Source organism: Silurus meridionalis, chromosome 21 (assembly GCF_014805685.1).
Source record: "Silurus meridionalis isolate SWU-2019-XX chromosome 21, ASM1480568v1, whole genome shotgun sequence".
In the NCBI taxonomy this organism is placed as follows: domain Eukaryota; kingdom Metazoa; phylum Chordata; class Actinopteri; order Siluriformes; family Siluridae; genus Silurus; species Silurus meridionalis.
This window is the reverse complement of record NC_060904.1, coordinates 559,589-582,088: the sequence shown is the minus strand read 5'-3', so window position 1 is coordinate 582,088 and position 22,500 is coordinate 559,589. Positions and strand designations below refer to the sequence as shown.

Here is a 22,500-nt window from a genome sequence, read left to right as displayed (position 1 = left end):
TTTCCTCTCTGCAGCATCTCCAAATTTGACGAACGATGCTGTTTCCTGTACGTCCATGACAACTCGGACGACTTCCAGATCTACTTTTCCACAGAGGAGCAATGTGGCAGGTCAGAGCAGCCGCTAAACGCTAAAACACACACACACACACACACACACACTAATTTATTGCAACCCAGGGTGTGTAAATAGCTGTTAATGTAATATATGATCTGATTTTTCTTGCAAAGCTTTTTTTATTTATTTATTTTTTATTTATAAAATCTTAAATACAAACAAATAAAAACAAATAAATAGATAATTAAGTACTGTGTAACAGTCTCAGGTCATCACCAGCTGTGTTACTGAGCAAAAGTTCTGTATCTTTTCATGTTTGTCAGATTTTAGGATTTTGGGCATTTTAAATAAAAAGATGTGATTGAAAGTTGGTCTTATTAAAAATCATCAGAAGCATTCAGCTTATTTATCATGTGTACGTGATGCTCAAGCATGTCCTGTACAAACCTGGTGTAACAGACATCTTCTCCTCTCTCTTCTGAGCTGCTTGTACACGTGAACGTTACGCTGGAGGCTGAGCCTCTGTGTTTTTTCCAGGTTCTGCTCCATGGTGAAGGAGTTGATCTCAGATGGTTCGGGGAATGCAGTGGAGCTGGAAGGAGAGGGAGATGGTGACACTCTGGAGGTGAGACACTCATTATGGTGCAGGAAAGCGACACATCTAAATGATCAGACGGATTAAAGTTTGTGGACCAATCAGATGGCTGTTAGAGCTCCTGACCAATCAGAATTGCGAAGCGATGTGAGATAAAAATGTGATGTAATGTGAACTCCATGTGTGTTTCAGTACGAGTACGACTACAATGAGAATGGGGACCGGGTGGTCCTGGGGCGGGGCACATACGGCGTGGTGTACGCCGGGAGAGACCTGAGCAACCAGGTGCGCATTGCCATTAAGGAGATCCCCGAGAGAGACAGCAGGTGAGAGGAGCAGCGCCTCTGTGTGGTCAGGTGGAGGTATGACCATGTTCTGGGTAAGGTGAGGTGAGGTGACGTGTCATGTGGTGTGGTGCAGGTACTCACAGCCGCTGCATGAGGAGATCGCTCTACACAAGTACCTCAAACATAGGAACATTGTGCAGTATTTGGGCTCCGTGTCCGAGGACGGATACATCAAGATCTTCATGGAACAGGTTCCTGGGGGTATGTACCTGAGCGTGACACACTTTAATTATGCACAATTAAATAATATGTGCTATGATTTTGATTAACAATGCTGGAAATGTCTGGAAGATCTACAACTCGTAAAGGTTCTTCAGCTGCCTCTCTGAGGGAATCCTAAAAGATTCTATGTAGAACTCAGCACCAAAGTGTTTCCTTCAGGAAGAGTTCCAAATACCAACTAATGAATATTAATAAGCGCTGGGTGTCTGGTTATTATTATTAACTTTTAAAAAGTGGGCGGGGCTCAGCATCAAGATTTATAGTGTTAGGTTGCTCTTTGCTAGTAGTGTTTATTTCAGAGAGATATCTGAGGAACTCTTAAGTGTTTTAGATCTTCTAGAAAGTTCTTGGAATATTTCAGGAAATCTGCAGTAAATGGATTTAATCATCAGCTCGGTTTGCGATGTCACAGAAAAACCCACACATTTTGGACCAATCACATCCAATATGTAAATGATTATAGAATGGTGTGGAGAACCTCTGTCTAATTTAAGCTAGCAGTGTAATGTAGCAATGACCAAAATTGTGGTTGTCATGGTGACACTGTATTGAGTGAGAAAATTAGCCTATAAATTGAGACTAATAATTGATTAATTTCTTTTAAAATTTGCATATTCATAAATATTCATGAAGCTTGTATTGATTTTAGGCTTTTACCTTTTGTATATGTTTGTATACACACACACACACACACACACACACACACACACACATACACAGGTAGTTTATCAGCGCTGCTCCGGTCGAAGTGGGGTCCTCTAAAAGAAGCTACCATCATCTTCTACACGCGTCAGATCCTGGAAGGTCTGAGATACCTGCATGAAAATCAGATCGTCCATCGAGATATTAAGGTAAATACTGCAGGGTTGAAGGTTTAGTGTGTTACTGATCCAGGAGAACAATGAGGAATATTCAGGTGTTACACTCGAGGTGTTGATGTTTCCTCCACAGGGCGATAACGTCCTGGTAAACACCTACAGTGGCGTTTTGAAGATCTCCGACTTCGGGACCTCCAAGCGCTTGGCTGGAGTGAATCCCTGCACCGAGACCTTCACCGGTCAGTCAGTAAACAACAAACAATAACATCAATCAGCTTCATTCTGCAAACAAATACTTTTTATCCATTTATAGTTACATGACGCTTCACATTATAGCAGATGTTTTTACATGTTCCTTCACCTGCTTCTCTTTATCCTCTCTCTTCTGTGGAAACGTTAATGTGGAGAGGTAGGTGTTGAGATGCTGGTATGAAGATGTGGTGTGGAGATGTTGGAGTGGAAATGGTGGTGAGAAGATGTTGGTGTAGAGAGGCTGGTGTGGAGATGTTGGAGTGGAGGTCAATGGGGAGATAAGAAGATGTTGGAGTGGAGATGGAGGTGTGAAGATGCTAGTGTGGAGAGGTGATGAGAAGATGTAGGTGTAGAGATGTGGTGAGAAGATAGTGTGAAGAAGTTAGTGTGAAGATGGTGTGGAGAAGTTAGTGTGAAGATGGTGTGGAGATATTAGAGTGATGAAGGTGTTTAGAAGCTCTTCTGGTGTTGTGTAATCGGAGAGGGTGCAGGAGTAATTACTCGGACTGATGGGAGTGTGTTTAAGTTTAATTACTGAGCAATGGAGGATCGAGCAGGTGCACTTTGTTCCTCTCCTCCCTCCTGTTTCCCTCCTCCTCCTCCTCCTTCTCACGCTGGTCTGAACTGGATTCACTCTCGCTCTGCTTGACACCTTCTCTGAATTGTTTACGATGTTCTTGTTGGGTTCTTGTTATTTTAGGAACTCTGCAGTACATGGCTCCTGAGATTATTGATAAAGGTCCTCGAGGTTATGGAGCTCCGGCTGATATCTGGTCTCTCGGCTGCACCATTATTGAGATGGCGACTGGAAAACCTCCGTTTCATGAGCTGGGCGAGCCGCAGGCGGCCATGTTTAAGGTAAACACCTCGATCCTGCAACACATCACACTTCTTTCTTTCTTTATTTATTTGGGTTTTTGTGGGCTGAAGTTGGCAAGAAGTGTATCCACATTCAGAAGGACAAACTTCACAAATAAACAATAAACAGCAGCCCAACTAAATCATTAGAGTAAAAACTTAAGATACCATCAGCCTAAAACTCTGTAGGATTTGTAGCATGCTTTAAAATAAATAAATTATAATAATATATATTTTTTTTTATTACACACTAATACACATATCCATTTCATTATCTTTATAAAATACTTATATTTTGTAACCCAGTTGTTATTTATGTGCTTAAAATCAGAACTATTACAATTAGTAATTAAGTGCTTGATGTCTGACGCCGTCTCGGTATCCCAGAAATTTGATGTATTTTCCAGGTGGGAATGTTTAAAATCCACCCCGAGATTCCCGAGTCGCTCTCCACCGAGGCCAAGTCCTTCATCCTGCGCTGCTTCGAACCTGATCCCAGCAAGAGAGCCACAGCTGGAGACCTGCTGAAGGACCAGTTCCTACGCCACAACATCAAGGGCAAGAAGAACAAGATCGCCTTCAAACCCTCAGGTACCTGAGGATGGAGACGTGAGGCCGTCGAAGCAGAAACACGTGCACACACACACACACACACACACACACACACACAACCCTCAGTGTTACTAATGAAACTGCATGTTTCTCTGAGTTAGAATTTTGCTAACTGCATGTGTTTCTGTGTCTCTGGCTCTGATGGTGGTGTGTGTGCTGCGACTCCCGCGCTCTCTAACAGTGTGGCAAGGTTTGTGTCACGCCGAAGTTTCTGCTCTTGTTCATTTTTCGATCAGCAGATGCTTCTAATTAACACACGCTTTTTATCTCAATCTCTTCATAAACTTTATCTACTCTGTCTGTGTCTGTGTGTGTGTGTGTGTGTGTGACAGGTGTGTGTATAAGAGTGTGCATATGTGAGATGTAAATATGTGTGTGTGTGTTGTGTGTGTTAGGTGATACCTTCTTCTCAGTACTCATCTTATGAGAAATCATGTGTGTGTGTATGTGTGCATCTCAGATTATATTCGCAGTGTGTCATTGCCGGTGCAGTTGCAGGCCGAAGCCACCGGGAGCAGCAGCAGTGAGCCAGGCTCTGTGTCACCGGAGTGCGACTCCAAACACGATGTCTTCTTTAAGAAGGACAAACGCTCGGGTTCTGAGAACCTCATAAAACCTACAACCTCCAGCTTCCTCAGGTGAGCTTCTGCGATTGTGTGGATCTCCACAGCCGTGTCAAAATGTTGAGCTTTGAGCTGCATCTTAATGATTGAGAAGAGTCCGCAGGAGCCAAATCTGGCAAGTACTGTGGGTGTGGTAGTGAGACCACGTTTCTCATGTGAGGAGCTCAGTGACGTGGTGGGCACGTGGTCAGAACAGCACCAGTTGCACTGCTTCCACTGTACACAGGACGATGTCTTTTGGCACACTGACTTATGAAGGTCGGTGCTTCCTGTGACTGTGCGTGCAGTCTTGTGCTGCCATCTGTTGGTGTGTTACAAAACTAGTCTCTAAACTTTTATACCACTTCATATAAAAACACTTCAGAACAGCGATGTAGCGCAGCCTTTAAGCTCTGACCTGATACAAAGTGCTGACACTGGAGTTTCCTTCCGAAGTTTTACATAAACATCTGCTTACATCAGAAAATCTTCACTTCTTTTCAGCAGTTTATCATCAGTGATCAACGAGACGAGCCGTTACTATGGAAACAATGACGTAGCGATGTAACGAGCTCATTAACATAACTAGACCTTGAGATAATTAGGTTGAATGTTTGTGTTGGAGCGCATTCGTGTGCCGTGCGACAGAAAAGATCACGGCCTGCAGAAGATCTTCCTAAGTCACGGAGAAGGTAATGAGGCCGGAGTCTCACCTGGAACATTTTCCATTTTCTGCTTATATGATTGAGTTTTACACACTCGAGTGTTTAAGGCATGCGGGTGGCAAAATAGGCGGTTGGTCTCTGGGGTGATCGCAGTGTGTCCTGGCATGCTGTGTGTGTGTGTGTGTGTGTGTGTGTGTGTGTGTGTGTGTGTGTGTGTGTGTGTAAGATAGAGAGTAGTGTCTGGAAGCCTGATAAAGGAGAAGTGTTGAGTGATGGTGTAAATTCGCATCAGTGCTCAACTCGGCCCCGCCCACTCCAGCGCCATGGTAACGCTGTTTGATCACTACTAGGGAATGAGAGGACAGGTGTGTGCTGGTGGCTGGCCAGGTGTGAGTGGATGCGTGTGTGTGTGTGTGTGTGTGTGTGTGTGTGTGTGTGCGCGTGCGCGCGCTCCATGACCTGACACTAATGTGATAATGAGTTTTTTTATAACAGGTATTTTTATTTTCCTCTGCAGCTGCTTGTAAAACTCAGGCACCTGATGGCTTTATAACCAGGAGCTCACATCCATCGTTACACACACACACACACACACACCTGTGCACACACACACTTACATTTTTTATTTTGTTGTCTTATCATTCTCTGAGTTATGCTCATCCAGAAGCTGTCTATTTATGTGTGTGTGAGTTTAATCATCACCTCAGCTTGTTATTGCTGTCACTCGTTAACTCGGTCAGCGTCATTAAACAGACCTGGTCCAGATGTTTGTATTCAGGGTTTCAGTCTTTGAAAATCAGCAGCTGTTTAGCGCAGCATGTCAGCATTAGCCCTTCCGCACGTGTACACGCCTCCGGCGGACGCAGAGCAGTGCTTCTGATGGCAAAAAGGAAGCGGAGACGAATCATAAATTCATTACGAGCCGAAAGCCCCTCGCTCCTGCTCTTTTTTCTTTGTCGCCTGGAAACTGGCGAGGCTGAAAAGTGTTTGCTAACACGGTGAGGTTAGCATAGCTAAGTGCTCCGTACACACGCACGGAAACTAATGAATTTATGATTATTAGAAGTCACTAATAAAGTTCTCAGTGTGTACACAGACACGTCAGCTGGGATCCGTGACGTCACGTGTACCGTACACCTGGAAGAAACCACTGCTGAGATTACGCCTCATCAGACTTTTTATCCGTTTATTGCTACATTTAATGTAATGGAACGCTAAAGAGGACGTTACAGTGAATCCAGAAAGTTTTCACAAAGCTTCATTTTTTCCACATTTTATGTTACAGTTTTATTCCAGAATGAATTAAATTCATTATTTTCCTCAAAATTCTACAAGTGAAACCCCATAATGACAACAGGAAAGAAATGTATTTGAAATTTTTGATCATTTATTAAAAATGTAGGAAAAATTCACATGTACATTAGTATTCATCTGCGCAGTACTCAGTTGAAGCTCCTCTGCACCAGTTGCAGCCTCAAGTCTTTTTGAGTTTGATGCTACAAGTTTGGCACCTACTTTTGGGCAGTTTCTCTCGTTCCTCTTTGCAGAACCTCTAAAGGTCCATCAGGTTGGACGGGGAGCGTCAGCGTTTTTCAGATCTCTCCAGAGATGTTCAGTCGGGTTCAAGTCTGGGCTCTGGCTGGGCCACTCAAGGACATTGACAGAGTCTGGTTTCCTCCAGACATGACGCCTGGCATTTAGGCCAAAGAGTTCAGTTTTTGTTTCTCATGGTCTGAGAGTCCTTCAGGTGCCTTTTGGCAAACTCCAGGCCATCATGTGCCTTTTTCTGAGGAGTGGCTTCCGTCTGGCCACTCTACCATACAGGCCTGACTGGTGGAGTGCTGCAGAGTTGGTTGTTCTTCTGGAAGGTTTTCCTCTCCCCACTGAGAAACTCTGGAGTGCTTTCAGAGACCATCAGGTTCTTGGTCACCTCCCCTCGATCGCTCAGTTTGGCTGGGCGGCTACGCTCTAGAAGTCCTGATGATTCCAAACTTGTGTTGTGATGCTCTGATGAGAATTACCAAGAAAATTGTGTCTTGCCTACAGTCAAGCATGGTGGTGGCAGCATCATGGTCTGGGGCTGCATGAGTGAAGCTGGTACTGGGGAGCTGCAGTTCATTGAGAGAAAAATGGATTCTAACTTGTACTGTGACAACTGAGCCGAACAGTAGTTTTCCAACATAACAACCATAAACACACCTCCAAGATGACAACTGCCTTGTTGAAGAAGCTGAAGGTGAAGGTGATGGAATGGCCGGAGTTTGTCTCCAGACCTGAACCCAATTGAGCACCTGTGGGGTTCCTCAAGCAGGAGGTGGAGAAGCACTATGTGTCTAACATCCAGCAGCTCAGTGATGTCATTATGGAGGAGTGGAAGAGGATCCCAGCAACAACCTGTGCAGCTCTGGTGATTTCCACACCCAGAAGAATTAAAGCAATGCTACATAACAATGGTGCTCACACACAATATTCACACTTTGGACACAGTTTTGACACGTTCACTGAGGGTGTACTTACTTTTGCTGCTAGTTATTTAGACAATAAGTCTGTATGTTGATTTATTTTCAGAGGACAGTAAATCTGTACTGCTACACAAACTGCACACTGAATCTTCTAAATATATCCACGTCTCAGTTCTATAGTTTTGTCCATTGAGAAGATAAAATGGTTGTTGAAATGTGAGGGGTGTGTTTTCTTTTATGAGATACTTTATCTCTACATATCTACGTCTAGAATCCGAGTGCAGTTCCACTGATCGAATGATCTGCGTGTTCTCCCTCAGCGTTCCTGATGAAAGTCCGACTTCAGAGGACCGAACTTCTCCAGCCTCGTCTGAGAACAGCGACTCGGGACTCTTCCTGCTGAAGAAAGACAGCGAGAGACGAGCGATCCTCTACAAGGTGCTGAACGAGGACCAGGACAAGGTCACGTCCAACCTCCTGGAGAACCACATTCAGGTGTGATGGCTGAATGACTTTCAAGGGTTCTGAAGATGCATTCCACGATGAAGGGAACATCTGAATCATGTGTATGTGTGTGTGTGTGTGTGTGTGTGTGTGTGTGTGTGTGTGTGTGTGTTGGCCTCAGGGCAGCACGGAGGAGCTCAAGCTTTCTGTAGAGCACATCAAGCAGATCATCTGCATCCTGCGCGACTTCATCCGTTCTCCCGAGCGCCGCGTCATGGCCTCCACCATCTCCAAGCTCAAACTGGACCTGGACTTTGATAGCACCTCCATCAACCAGATCCAGCTGGTTCTGTTCGGCTTCCAGGACTCGGTCAGTGTTACACATTTGGTGTGGAGATGTGAATATCTCACACACCTGAAAACAAAACAACACTTAAAGAAAAATCTTTTGATTTTTGTTTTATTTGTGGAACCTGTTCGGATGATCAGCTTTATTTTTTACAGCATCATAGCAACACGGTTCCCTTCAGAGCAGAACCTCCTGTGTAGATCCAAAAATAATAACCTGAACCTTCTTGAGTTTTTCATAAAATTTTACAAAACCGAGCATTAAACCCTTAAATGCATGAAAAGTCAGTAGGAGTAACACAGAGTACATGTGTGTGAATGAGAGGGAGGGCAGTGGAGTGGTGCAGTTGCAGGGAGAAGGGGTGGAGAAGGTGGAGGAGTTCAGGTACCTGGGGTCAGCAGTGTAAAGTAATGGAGAGTGTGTTAGAGAAGTGAAGAAAAGAGTGCAGGCAGGGTGGAGTGGGTGGAGAAGAGTGATAGCAGGAGTGATTTGTGATAGAAGAGTATCTGTGAGAGTGAAAGGGAAAGTTTATAGGACTGTGGTGAGACCTGAGATGTTGTATGGATTAGAGACAGTGGCATTGAGTAAAAGACAGGAGGTGGAGCTGGAGGTAGCAGAGCTGAAGATGTTGAGATGTTCGTTGGGAGTGACACGATGGACAGGATTAGAAATGAGTTTATTAGAGGGACAGCGCATGTAGGACGTTTTGGAGACAAGGTGAGGGAGGTGAGATTGAGATGGTTTGGACATGTGCAGAGGAGGGACATGGGGTATATCAGTAGGAGAATGCTGAGGATGGAGACACCAGGAAGGAGGAAAAGAGAAAGAGCAAGGAGGAGGTTTATGGATGTGGTGAGGGAAGACATGCAGGTAGTTGGTGTGAAAGAGGCAGATGTAGAGGACAGGGGGGGATGGAGACGGATGATCCGCTGTGGCGCCCCCTAATGGGAGCAGCTGAAAGAAGAAGAAAACATTAACAAGCAGTTAAATACATTTATTTCAATAAATAAACAAATAAATAAATAATTCACTTTTTGGTTTTTATTCAGTATAAATTTGAATTGGGATTCTGTATAAAGTTGTAGTTTTGACTGAATTATAATATAATAATTATTGAATAATAATAGAATTTCATGAGAGATAAGTTTATAAACCCTCAACACAGCAGCATCCAGAATTTCTGGTCTTACCTTCTTTGCTTATTCAGGATCTGCTGATGTTCCTGCGCCTTGTGGTTTTTTACAGCAACACTAAAGCCACAGCGCCCTCTGGTGGCTCTGGACACAACTCCACACTGTACTGAATGTTTTCCAATTAATCTTGCTCTTTGTCTGTGAGCACACACACACACACACACACACACACACACACACACACACACACACACACACACCTTTATCATCCTCCTCATCCTTAGGTGGTCTTCAGCAGCAGGTGTGTCAGCGAGGGGTTGAGACTGTTCACTATGGATCTCAGGAGCAGGATTGTGTGTCTCTGCCTTAATTTGTAAACTGAGATTAAAGCTAATGACTAATTAATTATCACCTGAACCTGAACACATGCTGAGTAGATTAGACCCAGATTAGAAGTCTTGTCTATTAAACTCTTCCTGCTCGTCTCCTCTGTGTGTTTAAGGTCAATAAAGTCCTGAGGAACCATCACATTAAACCCCACTGGATGTTTGCGATGGACAACATCATCAGACGAGCCGTCCAGGCTGCGGTCACCATATTAATTCCAGGTATGATTGCGTGTGTGTGTGTGTGTGTTTGTGTGTGTCTGTGTGTGTGTGTGTGTGTGTGTGTGTGTGTGTGTGTGTGTGTGTGTGTAGTGAAATGCAGAACTTGGCTGTAATAAAATTTATTCTTTTGTTGCACTTCCTGCTCCAGAGCTGCAGACTCACTTTGGCCCGGCGTCTGAGAGTGAAGGAGCCGAGAAGGACGCAGACGAGGTGGACGTGGAGGAGGACGCTGACTTCAGCACCGTGGAGAATGTCGCTCAGGAGGACACAGGCCTCACCTCAGGGGTCAGCACCCTCAGCTCGGTCATATCCCACGATTTCCAGCGGCCTCAGCACCCTCTCGGAGCACAGCTCACACGCCTCAAACAGGAGACGAACAGGTGCACGTTCCTCCTGTTCTTCTCAGGGGTTTATTCGTTTTCCAGAACAGCAGTTTTGACAATGTTGCAGCGATTAATCAACCGATAGAAACTGGAAAAAATACAAGCCCTCAATGTAAACTCATACTGAACTTTATTACAAAAAAGTGCTCAATTATAAAAATGTACTAAATCAATCAAATTAAATCAAATATAAATGATAATATAAATGATAATATGAATGAAATAAATATTATTAAATAAATTATATTAATAAATATAATTACATAAATAATAAATATAATATAATATAGCAGTCTGACGTGTAAAAACAAACAGCACATGGTTGCAGTAATTCGCCTCTAGAGGTCGCTCTCGTAATGACAGCGGAGCTTCTCAGCTGCTCCAGCAAACGACTATTAGTGCTGATTAATCGATCAACCTGTAATTTCAATGAAATAGATATCTGTGAAAATATTTATTGTTCTTATCAATTAAATTTCCCCATGCAGAAGGATCTACAGGGGACTGTGTTATAGACTAAATTGCTGCAAGATTTTGGATAAAGTTCTCAGTAGTACTTTCCTCTATGTCTCCTGATGCAGGCTCCTGGAGGAACTGGTGCAGAAGGAGAAAGAGTACCAGCTGATTCTGAGACAGACTCTTCAGCAGAGGGCACATGACCTGGAGCTCTTCAGACTGAAAAACCAGCCTGCAGCTATGAGTGTGTTATACTGCATTATTAACATTAACAAGAAACTGAAATAAACACAGAATTCTATTTGCTTTATAAAAGGAAAAAAACAGAAAACATCTAACGCATGCTTTTACAATGAAGGTGGTGGTGATGAGGGATAGGGGTGCACAAACATCTTCAGCATATCTGTTAGTGGAAACAGGAATAACTGGTGACTGATAATGATCTGTTCTGCTCGGCAGTTGAAAAGTACTTTGCTTAAATGTTTTTATTTTTTAGATAACGGTGTTCTTTCAGTAGAACCTGCTTCTCCCTCCATCTTCCACGTGGCAGCAGAACCGGAGCTGAGCGACTGGCTGAAGCAGCAGGGGGCAGACTCAGAGACCATCACCAAGGTGACACTCTCAGAGATGTTTCATGTACTTGACATTGTCTTAATATTGTAGTGTTACTCCTGTTCCTCTCTCCTTTGTTTATACTGTTACTGTCAGGATGAATGCTGGATTGTGATTGGCTAGAAATTCAGGTGTGAATAGTGGATTCTAATTGGCTGGAAGTTCAGGTGTGAGTTCAGAGCGTTGCAATGCTCAGAAGGTCATGTGACCAGGTCAAGTAGTTTGAAGGAAAAATTTGATTGAACTCCAACAGCTTCATTATAATTCAAGAAACAACACAGAGCCTCGTTATTCTCTCACACACCCGAAGTGACCGAGAGCACGAGTGGAGTGAGGAGCACAGGGTGACGTATCAGAGTGGAGGAAGGTGCACACAGGTGGACTGTGTTCTATAGGAGATGCAACCTGAAGGAGATTGGAGACTGTAAGATGTTGGCAGGGGACAGTGTAGCTAGACAACATCAGATGGTGGTCTGTAGGATGGTTTTGGAGGTGAAGAAGAAGAGGAGGAGAGTGAGGACTGAAAAAAGAAAAAGAAGATGGTGGAAACTGAAGGAGGAAGACTGTAGTGTGAGGTTCAGGGAAGAGGTCAGACAGGAGCTCTTGTAGGTAGACATCTAGGTACTTGCTGTGATATCTGGAAAGAGAAAGGAAGACAAAGAGACGTGGTGGTGGAGGTGATTGAGATGTTTGGACATGTGCAGAGGAGGGACATGGGGTATATCAGTAGGAGAATGCTGAGGATGGAGACACCAGGAAGGAGGAAAAGAGGAAGATCAAGAAGGAGGTTTATGGATGTGGTGAGGGAAGACATGCAGGTAGTTGGTGTGAAAGAGGCAGATGTGGAGGACAGGGGGTGGAGACGGATGATCCACTATGGCGCCCCCTAATGGGAGAAGAAAGAAGAAGATCATTAGTTAATGAATTAATGTTTTCTTGTGTGTGTGTGTGTGTGTGTGTGTGTGTGTGTGTGTGTGTGTGTTTGAGTAAAGTTTGTATCAGAGGATTACACGCTAAACGATGTTCTTAATGACATCACTAAAGACGACTTGCAGTACATGAGACTGAGGTGAGAAATAAAACAGCTTTACCCATTCCACCCCCCCCCCCCACCAACCACACACACACACACACACACACACACACACACACACACACACACACACACACGCATAATTCATTATAATGGTCAGTGTTGATGTATCAGAAAATAAAATAAAAGACGTATCCAGACAATTGAATACCTGATTTCTAGAGTTGTCCAGCAGGGGACGCTGCAATGCCGCAGTAAAGCAGTGACGTGTCTTAGAAACATATTGTCTAAAACTTTTGTGTTTCTGGTTGTGTGTGTGTGTGTGTGTGTGTGTGTGTGTGTGTGTTACAGAGGCGGTGTGTTGTGTCGTATCTGGAGAGCCATCCAGAGGCACCGAGCCCGAGAGCAGAGGAGAATACAGAGCAGTGATGAGACGTCTGAGGGATGAGCACAAGTTTGGTTCTTCACCTCGAACATTTCTGACTTGACCTCACACTTTAAAACACAAAGACACTCACACACACACACACACACACACACACACACACACACATACACACACACTTAGACGTAGAAACGGTGTGTTTTCGGATCACTGGTTCCTTCCTTTACTTCTCACCTGAGATTTGCATGCGAGGCCTTTTCCCTCTGTTCCACCTGAACTTTCTCATTACGTCCAGGATGGATAATGTTCCTCTGACTTTCCTGGGGAAAATCCACTCTGTGTTTATGTTCATCTTCTCATCCTGGTTGTTATTTTTGTATTTTTTGTTTTCTAATGTTTGACTGTAAATCCTGTGATGTAATTCCTTTCATGTTTTTGCGCATTCCTCATGTGCACACTTCGAGCTTGACACGTGCAGGAGCATCAGATGACATGGAATCGATGCTGAATGTCAGAACAGGGAACACGGAGGTCTTTTGTTGTGTTTTGATGCACACGTCTCAACAAGCAGTTAAAAAAAGAACAGATAGACTGCATCACTGATTTTCTTTTCCTTCCCTTACTTTATTTTTTCCTGTTTTTTCCTCCTGCTCGAGCGCTTGGTGAAAGTTCATTACACTTCTGAGTGATTTCAGTAATTATATCGAAATGTTTTTTTATCCAGAGTATTCAGGAATAATCATTTAGAATATTGAAAGACGTGTGAATAATTCAGAGGAAAACTTCAATACCCTTCACTCAGAGCTTTAAATAAACTCTAAATACACATTATTTTCTGTATTTGTACGATGCAAATGTTTGCACACCCTTAAAAAATGATAAATAAATAATAAATGGTAAAAGAAAAAATGTATTAACATGTAAGTCAAATTTACTTTTAGAGAAATATTGTTAAAATTATCTCTTTTTTTTTTCTAGAATTCTTTTGTATTTTGGGTCGTTCCAGAATGATTGTTTTTTTCATTTATAATTCTACTTTGTTTTGTAGATAAATTAATATATACAGTAGAGCTGAATTTCAATCCTTTCCATTGAACAGCCTTGAGGGGGCACAAACATTTGCACTCAACTGCAATTATGTATTCAAATGTAAAATGCAAACGATTCTGAAGCTTGTTGCTTTTTCAAGAAATTACACAGTGGCCACAAAAAGCTGCACAATGGCATCAGGTCAAAAGTTTGTGCCCCCAATTTTAAGTGTGACATTAATATTTAATATTTTTAAGATGCAATTCCATTTTTCTTTTTCTCATTTTTTCATTTTACATTTGATTGTGTTTTATTTTATTTAAAAATGTTTGTGTGTCCTGATGAGTGTATAAACCAAGACCGATTCATCTGTTGTTTAGTGACTGAAAATTGCTCATAAAATAAATTATGGCAAAATTATGTTTATATTTAGACATCATTTCATTAATAAATAATTCAGTATTAATAAAATATACTTCTGATTATTGTCCTGGATGCGAATAAGTTTTTATATTTACATAAAACGTACACTTTATTTACTGTGACTCTGAGGATTAAAAATAAATATATACAACAATAAATTATAATTAATGTATAATTATATATGACACAGGTATTATTTTTGTAAAATATATATTTATATGTGTGTGTGTGTGTGTGTGTGTGTGTGTGTGTGTGTGTGTTATTTTTATATTAATAATATCTATTTTATATAGTGCCTTTAAAAGTTATTTAAAAGCACTTTTCCAGGCATAAAAATTAGAACTAAAAAGCTAATATTATTGTTATTATTACTAATAATAAAATTAAGGAGTAAAATGAACATTACAAAGATCAAACCAAATGCAAAATCTATGTGTGAAAAACCTGAGTGCACTTTTACTATCCAGATGTAACATCCAGATGTTTCTAATTTAATGTATTTGATTAATTGTATATCATTGGTGTGATCTCCTCTATAAAAGCTCAAGTTTTAGTTATTATATATATATATATATATATATATATATATATATATATATATATATATATATATATATATATATATATATATATAAAGATTATTTACACAACAGGTCAAACCATGCAATGCTCAAGAGTTACATCTCAGACTCAGAGTTACAGCCTGCAGTGAACATGGTCATGGAAAAGACAGAATGTGTGGTTTGTTTGGAAGGATTGCCAGGACAAAGCCTCTTTTCTCTAAAAAGAACATGGCAGTCCAGCTTAGGTTCCCAAAGTTGTATCTGAATTAACTCTCAAGACTTCTGAAACAATGAACTTTGGACAGATGAGACCAACATGAAGAAGTTTGGTGAAGCACACACAGAATAGCAGCACAAACACATCATACCTACTGGTGAGCACGGTGGTAAAGAGGTGATGATTTTGCAGCCAACCTGAACCTCCAAAATACTGTGGAGTGGAATGTGAGGCCTTCTGTCTATTCCACACACACACACACACACACACACACACACACACACACACACAGCAAAAAAAGAACAGAATCAAAGTGTTCAGTCAAAATTCAAACTTAAACCTGACTGAAATGCCTGCAAACCTGAATGACGCTGTAAAGAACATTCCTTTATGTGAGACTGATAAAGTTCTGATTTAGTTATTTGATTGTGTAATGTTCTTGCACAAGGACGTGAGAAAGAATGACAAACACGGCATTTAAAAAAAAACTGCAATTTTACATAATAAAAAAGAAAGAAAGAAAATAACGATATCGATGTGTGTCGCATTTGATGACATGCTGCAGTTTAATGTACAGTGAGACAGAAGCTGATTTTTCTTTTACAGCATTTCAGCCTCAGGGAGGAAAGAGAAATGTTCCAAAAACCATTCCAACATTCCTGAAAAGAAAGTCACTGTCTTTCTCACACTGTGGTTCACTGGAACTCATCAACGCAATGATTTATTATCTCTGTGTGTGTGTGTGTGTGTGTGTGTGTGTGTGTGTGTGTGTGTGTGTGTGTGTGTGTGTGATGTACACGACTAAAGGGCAGGTGTTAAATTTGTAGAAGCAAAAATTTTTTTTTTTTATCCGCGATGAAGGAATTTTCTAAATAAACTCTGTCGTACTTGTTGTTTGTTGTCATGAGCTTCACACTCAACAGGAAACTTTCAGCGTCATAATTAAAGATAAAAAACCTGTAACAATCCCGATTTCTTAGCCGTCACGTGACATCATTAAAGCGACTGCTGTTTGTTAATTGAGCACAAAAAGGCATCAGTTTATTAAAGTTTGTTTTTCTGCTCTGATATTTTTTTTATTGTTTTTGGTTTTTATGTTTTTTATGTATTTATTTTTGCTAAATTATAACGAATCATAAAAATTCAGGGTGTACAAACTATGAGGAAACTAGGAGGAAAAAACTATAACATTTTTTAAAAATGTCAAAATGAATGTCCTGAGGGACGTATAAAAGCAAGTGATTAATATCAATATTGGTTGAATAAAAAAATATATTAAAAAAGAAAGAAAGAAAGAAAAACGTAAACCGCAATCAATTTGGGAACGAAGTGTAAACACCGGTTTTGAAATCAGGGCCTCGAAAATCTGACGTTAAACAGTGGATTGTATTACAGCAATAATCTGATCTACAGAACTGATGTGTGATAACAATCTTCTACATTCCCATAAACCTGATGTTCCTCCTGAGAGACTTGAGAGGTTTTCTTGATTTATAATAAAGTGGCCATGATGAATTTTCTGTAATGTACAGTAGCTTATATAGTTATTGTGTGTGTGTGTGTGTGTGTGTGTGTGTGTGTGTGTGTGTGTGTGTGTCTTCATGGTTCATGTAGAATATGGAATGAGTACAGTGCAAGAAGTCACAGAGGAAGTGATTTTTGCGTATAAAGTATGCTGATGTTTGTCACAGGTACTGTGGAATGTTCTGGACCTCGATGTTCATCAGCTGTGTAAGTGAGAGTCTGGAGGAGATGAGGATGTCAGCCTGCTCCTCTCACCTTGATGTGATGTTTCTCTCTAAGTTCTATTCTTTAAATAAACACTTTGAGCTATCAGAAAATATTTTATGTTTTTTTTTTTTATATTCAATATAATTTAATAATTCAATATATTTTTTATTAATTTTTTTTGTCACTTAACTTAAATATGCAACATGTCACATGACCTGTTTCTCCTTGATGAGTGTCTCTATTAAACTTCTCATGTTGCTTTGGTGGGCTTTTAATTATGTGTTGTTTTTTTTAACCTTTTTCTGGAATCCAGATCAGAATCATATTCATCATCAACATCCTTCTTCCTCCTTCTTCCTGCTCAGTTGCTCTTCTTCCTCTTGTATACGTCCCTCAACTTGCTGCCATGGACTGAAGGAGCATTCATTAGATAATTGTTCTTCTGGGAAGTTCTCCGTTTCTGCAGAAGACTTAAAAAGGTCTGGTAGATTGGACATTTGGTTCTTCTCTCAAAACGAGACATTTCTAACAAGGTTACTCCGAATATCCTGGTGCTTCAAAAACTCTGCTGTTTTAGTTCACTCTGCTCATGAAAGTTTCTGAAATCACTTTTTCCCTAAACAGATCTACCTTTATCCCAAGATAAATGGATTGTGAAGGTCTCTTGGACATCCTGACTTGGTTGTTGGTCTGAAGTGTAAATATTACACACAGCTGTGTGCTTTCCTGAATCAGGTTGTAAAGGCACGGTGATGTATCAGTTATTATTATTATTATTGTTATCATTATTATTATTATTATTATTATTATTATTATTATTATTATTATTATTAGATGTGAAGTGGTGTGGAGTGGAGTGGAGAAGTGTGGTGTGGTGTGGAGTGGAGTGGAGTGGAGTAGTGCGGTGTGGAGTGGAGTGGAGTGGAGAAGTGCGGTGTGGAGTGGAGTGGAGTGAGAAGTGTGGAGGAGGAGGAGTGGAGTGGAGGAGGAGGAGTGGAGGGAGGAGTGGAGGGAGTGGTGTGGAGGAGTGGAGTGGAGGAGTGGAGTGGAGGGTGGAGTGGAGGGAGGAGTGGAGAAGTGTGGAGTGGAGTGGAGTGGAGGGAGGAGTGGAGTGGTGTGGGTGGAGTAGTGTGAGTGGAGTGGTGGAGTGGAGTGGAGTGGAGTGGAGTAGAGTAGTGTGGAGTAGTGTGGAGTGGAGTGGAGGAGTAGAGTAGTGTGAAGTAGTGTGGAGTAGTGGAGTGGAGTGGATTAGTGTGGGTGGAGTGGAGTGGAGGAGTGGAGTAGAGTAGTGTGGAGTAGTGGAGTGGAGTGGTGTGGAGTGAGTGGAGTAGTGTGGAGTAGTGTGGAGTGGAGGAGTGGAGGAGTGGAGTGGAGTGGAGTGGAGTGGAGTGGAGTGGGTGGGTGGAGTGGTGTGGAGTGGAGTAGTGTGGAGTGGAGTGGAGGAGTGGAGTGGAGTGGTGGAGTGGAGTGGAGTGGAGAAGTGTGGAGTGGAGTGAGGAGTGGAGTGGTGGAGTGGAGTAGTGTGGGTGGAGTGGAGTGAGTGGAGTGGAGTGGAGTGGAGGAGTGGAGTAGAGTAGTGTGAGTAGTGTGGAGTGGAGGAGTGGAGTAGAGTAGTGTGAAGTAGTGTGGAGTAGTGTGGAGGAGTGGATTAGTGTGGAGTGGAGTGGAGTGGGTGGAGTAGAGTAGTGTGGAGTAGTGTGGAGTGGAGTGGTGGAGTGGAGGAGTAGTGTGGAGTAGTGTGGGTGGGTGGAGTAGTGTGAGTAGTGTGGAGTGGAGTAGAGTAGTGTGGAGTAGTGTGGAGTGGAGTGGTGTGGAGTGAGTGGAGTAGTGTGGAGTAGTGGAGTGGAGTGGAGTGGAGTGGAGTAGAGTAGTGGAGTAGTGTGGAGTGGAGTGGTGTGGTGTGGTGTGGTGTGGAGTGGTGGAGTGGAGTGGGTGGAGGAGTGGAGTGGAGGAGTGGAGGAGGAGTGGAGGAGTAGTGTGGAGTAGTGTGGAGTGGAGTGGAGTGAAGTAGAGAGTGTGAAGTAGTGTGGAGTAGTGTGGAGTGGAGGATTAGTGTGGAGTGGAGGAGTGGAGTGGAGTGAAGTGGATTAGTGTGGAGTGGAGTGGAGGAGTGGAGTGGAGTGAGTAGAGTAGTGTGAGTAGTGTGGAGTGGAGTGGTGGAGTGGAGGAGTGGAGTGGTGTGGGTGGAGTGGAGTGGTGTGGAGTGGAGTAGTGTGGAGTGGAGGAGGAGTGGAGTGGAGGAGGAGTGGAGTAGAGTGTGGAGTAGTGTGGAGTGGAGTGGGTGGAGTAGAGTAGTGGAGTAGTGTGGAGTAGTGTGGAGTAGTGTGGAGTGGAGTGGATTAGTGTGGAGTGGAGGAGTGGAGGAGTGGAGTGGAGTGGATTAGTGTGGAGTGGAGGAGGAGTGGAGTGGAGAGTAGTGTGGAGTAGTGTGGAGTGGAGTGGTGTGGAGTGGAGTAGAGTAGTGTGGAGTAGTGTGGAGTGGAGTGGAGTGGAGTGGAGTAGAGTAGTGTGGAGTAGTGTGGAGTGGAGTGGTGTGGTGTGGTGTGGTGTGGATGAATTTCAAAGTGAACACAAACAGAAAACCAGTTTTGTCAACAAGTAAATAATCTTCTCACCATACTGGATTTTCGAGACGTAAAAACTGTGGTGTGAAAAACATTTGAAGAAAACAGACAGTTTGATAAAACATGTCGTGAAAGAGCCAAAAAACTGTCTGCAATAAATAAACATCAGCTCAGAGTCACACGGAAACTAATTCAAATAATGTGTTTATGTGTTTCTTCATGCTGTTCCTCATGAGTTCCTTTGACAGTTTCTACCAGCACCTGACACATGGAAGCTTCTCAGATCAGAAACAATGCCAAAACCTGAGATCTTCTGTGTACATTTTCTTATCAGACTGCATTCCTAAGATTCTCTAAGCCATGAATCCTTCAGTGAACATCTGAAAAATCATTTTTAATGTTAATATTGAATGAAGAAATTATTCTTTGGCAGTTGAAGAGCTGAAGAGTTGAAGATCTTTAGCTTCCAGGAAATGGTTTTGATTTGAAAGTATTTTATTGAAGGTTTTTTCATGATTAAATTTTTAATTTAAAAAAAGTGTGATATTTGAATACTCACTTTCTCTGGGCTTTTATCAGTGTGAGTATCATGTTTATCCTGATGGATCATTAGAATCCTGGGCAGGAGCTGCATCACACACACTCAACCAGTTCACCCATCAGCATGTTTTATACACCAGGAGAAAACAAGTGTGAATATTTTTTTAACTGATTTAATAATTAATTTTTTTTTAACATCATTTCCTTAAGCATTTTAAGTAGGTTTGTTTTTTCAAACATTCTGAAAGTTCATTAAAATCAAATCAAAAACATTTTAATACAAAAATAAATAAAATAACAAACCAGTGAAATCTAAAAAATATATATTTTCTTTAGACTGCCATATAAAATTAATTTTACTCTACAGGAACTCTACTGTAGATAGAGAATATTTTGTAAATTCTTTAGCATTACTCTGTGGATAATTTTGTTGGTTATTATATGATAATTTTGTGGTTATTATATGATAATTTTGTAGGATATTATATGATAATTTTGTAGGTTATTATATGATAATTTTGTTGGTTATTATATGATAATTTTGTTGGTTATTATATAATAATTTTGTAGGTTATTATATGATAATTTTGTTGGTTATTATATAATAATTTTGTTGGTTATTATATGATAATTTTGTTGGTTATTATATGATAATTTTGTTGGTTATTATATAATAATTTTGTAGGTTATTATATGATAATTTTGTGGTTATTATATGATAATTTTGTTGGTTATTATATAATAATTTTGTTGGTTATTATATGATAATTTTGTTGGTTATTATATGATTATTTTGTGGTTATTATAGAATAATTTTGTGGTTATTATATGATAATTTTGTGGTTATTATATGATAATTTTGTGGTTATTATATGATAATTTTGTAGGTTATTATATGATTCTTTTGTAGGTTATTATATGATAATTTTGTTGGTTATTATATGATAATTTTGTAGGTTATTATATGATAATTTTGTGGTTATTATATGATAATTTTGTGGTTATTATATGATAATTTTGTAGGTTATTATATGATTCTTTTGTAGGTTATTATATGATAATTTTGTTGGTTATTATATGATAATTTTGTAGGTTATTATATGATAATTTTGTTGGTTATTATATGATAATTTTGTAGGTTATTATATGATTATTTTGTGGTTATTATATGATAATTTTGTGGTTATTATATGATAATTTTGTGGTTATTATAGAATAATTTTGTGGTTATTATATGATAATTTTGTGGTTATTATATGATAATTTTGTAGGTTATTATATGATAATTTTGTAGGTTATTATATGATAATTTTGTTGGTTATTATATGATAATTTTGTAGGTTATTATAAGATCGTTCTGTAGATTAATATACAGATTTTTTTGTATCTTATTCTACAAAATGATTTTCTTTTATTATTGTTGGAGAACAGTATAAATTGTTAGGTTTATGAGCGGGTGTTGTTGGGTTATGTTCTGGATGGAGTTTGTCTCTGCGTTGTGACTGAAGGTGAGATCAGGACAGAGCTTTGCATGTCAGAAATGCAAATAGAGCAGGCGATGGATGAATGGTGAAGAACAGGTTCATCCACTTTTTCCATAGACAAAAATAAAAATGTTACACACAAACACAGCCGGTTTATAAAACCTGATAAAGCGCTTTATAGTAATAAATGTGGATTAATTGGATGATAGTCAGAAGTGTTCGAGGACATTAGTGCACGATATGGAGGTGAAGAAGGTCCCGAGGTGAAGCCGAGAGCATTATAAAGGTGTGAAGTCTCATATCTAACCGTGGATTATCACCATGGTCACTTCCCAGCATTGAGAAGTTTAAGATGTAATTGATGTTTGCAGAGCAAATCTGACTGAATGGATCAAAATAATATTTCATTTTCATTACACATTTTCTATATATAGTGTAACAGCTGCAATTTTGCTGTTCCGAATCACACACCAGAGATAAAAGTAGTGCAGAAGATTACATTCATTTATATTTTTTATAAATGACTTTTTATAAATACTTATTAGACAGACAGACAGACAGACAGACAGACAGACAGACAGACAGACAGACAGACAGACAGATAGATAGATAGATAGATAGATAGATAGATAGATAGATAGATAGATAGATAGATAGATAGATAGATAGATAGATAGAATCTCTGTGATCCACATTCCCTCATTTAAACCTTAACCCCGCCGCTGTTACAGGAAAAATGAATGTATTTTTTTCTCTAAAAAACTTTAAAAAGAGACACAAAAACTGAGACACAATATAATATTAAACATTTTTCTATTACATCGTCGACAATTTAGAGAAACTGCATCACTTCTATAAACTACTATAAATCAGTCTATATACAGTTGATTTGTGCAGGTGTGTGTGTGTGTGTGTGTGTGTGTGTGTGTGTGTGTGTGTGTGTGTGTGTCATAGAATCTCTTTTTTACCAGGAAGTGATAAATAGTGATAAATATAGTTGAGCTATTTAAAGATTCAAAATTCTGTTTATTTTTAGCATCTGTAAATCCACTCACT

The 22,500-nt window shown here is 40.5% G+C and overlaps 1 protein-coding gene across 5 annotated transcripts in view; it reads left to right on the top strand.

Annotated features, from left to right (window-relative positions):
- Positions 1-14,388, top strand: part of map3k15 (mitogen-activated protein kinase kinase kinase 15) — a 27,346-nt gene extending 12,958 nt beyond the window's left edge. For 3 of the 5 annotated variants that reach the window (XM_046877384.1, XM_046877382.1, XM_046877386.1), the window contains 18 exons: positions 15-110; positions 595-682; positions 845-978; positions 1,073-1,200; positions 1,942-2,072; positions 2,173-2,278; positions 2,992-3,149; positions 3,557-3,740; positions 3,943-3,951; positions 4,222-4,399; positions 7,811-7,985; positions 8,116-8,304; positions 9,919-10,024; positions 10,173-10,404; positions 10,989-11,107; positions 11,360-11,475; positions 12,468-12,544; positions 12,860-14,388. In XM_046877384.1, coding sequence (XP_046733340.1) covers positions 15-110; positions 595-682; positions 845-978; positions 1,073-1,200; positions 1,942-2,072; positions 2,173-2,278; positions 2,992-3,149; positions 3,557-3,740; positions 3,943-3,951; positions 4,222-4,399; positions 7,811-7,985; positions 8,116-8,304; positions 9,919-10,024; positions 10,173-10,404; positions 10,989-11,107; positions 11,360-11,475; positions 12,468-12,544; positions 12,860-12,956 — 2,323 coding nt within the window. In that variant the 3' untranslated portion in view covers positions 12,957-14,388. The remainder of the gene's footprint in view (positions 1-14; positions 111-594; positions 683-844; positions 979-1,072; positions 1,201-1,941; positions 2,073-2,172; positions 2,279-2,991; positions 3,150-3,556; positions 3,741-3,942; positions 3,952-4,221; positions 4,400-7,810; positions 7,986-8,115; positions 8,305-9,918; positions 10,025-10,172; positions 10,405-10,988; positions 11,108-11,359; positions 11,476-12,467; positions 12,545-12,859) is intronic. The other 2 variants (XM_046877383.1, XM_046877385.1) reach the window with 1 other exon arrangement.
- The last annotated feature ends 8,112 nt before the right edge of the window (positions 14,389-22,500 follow it).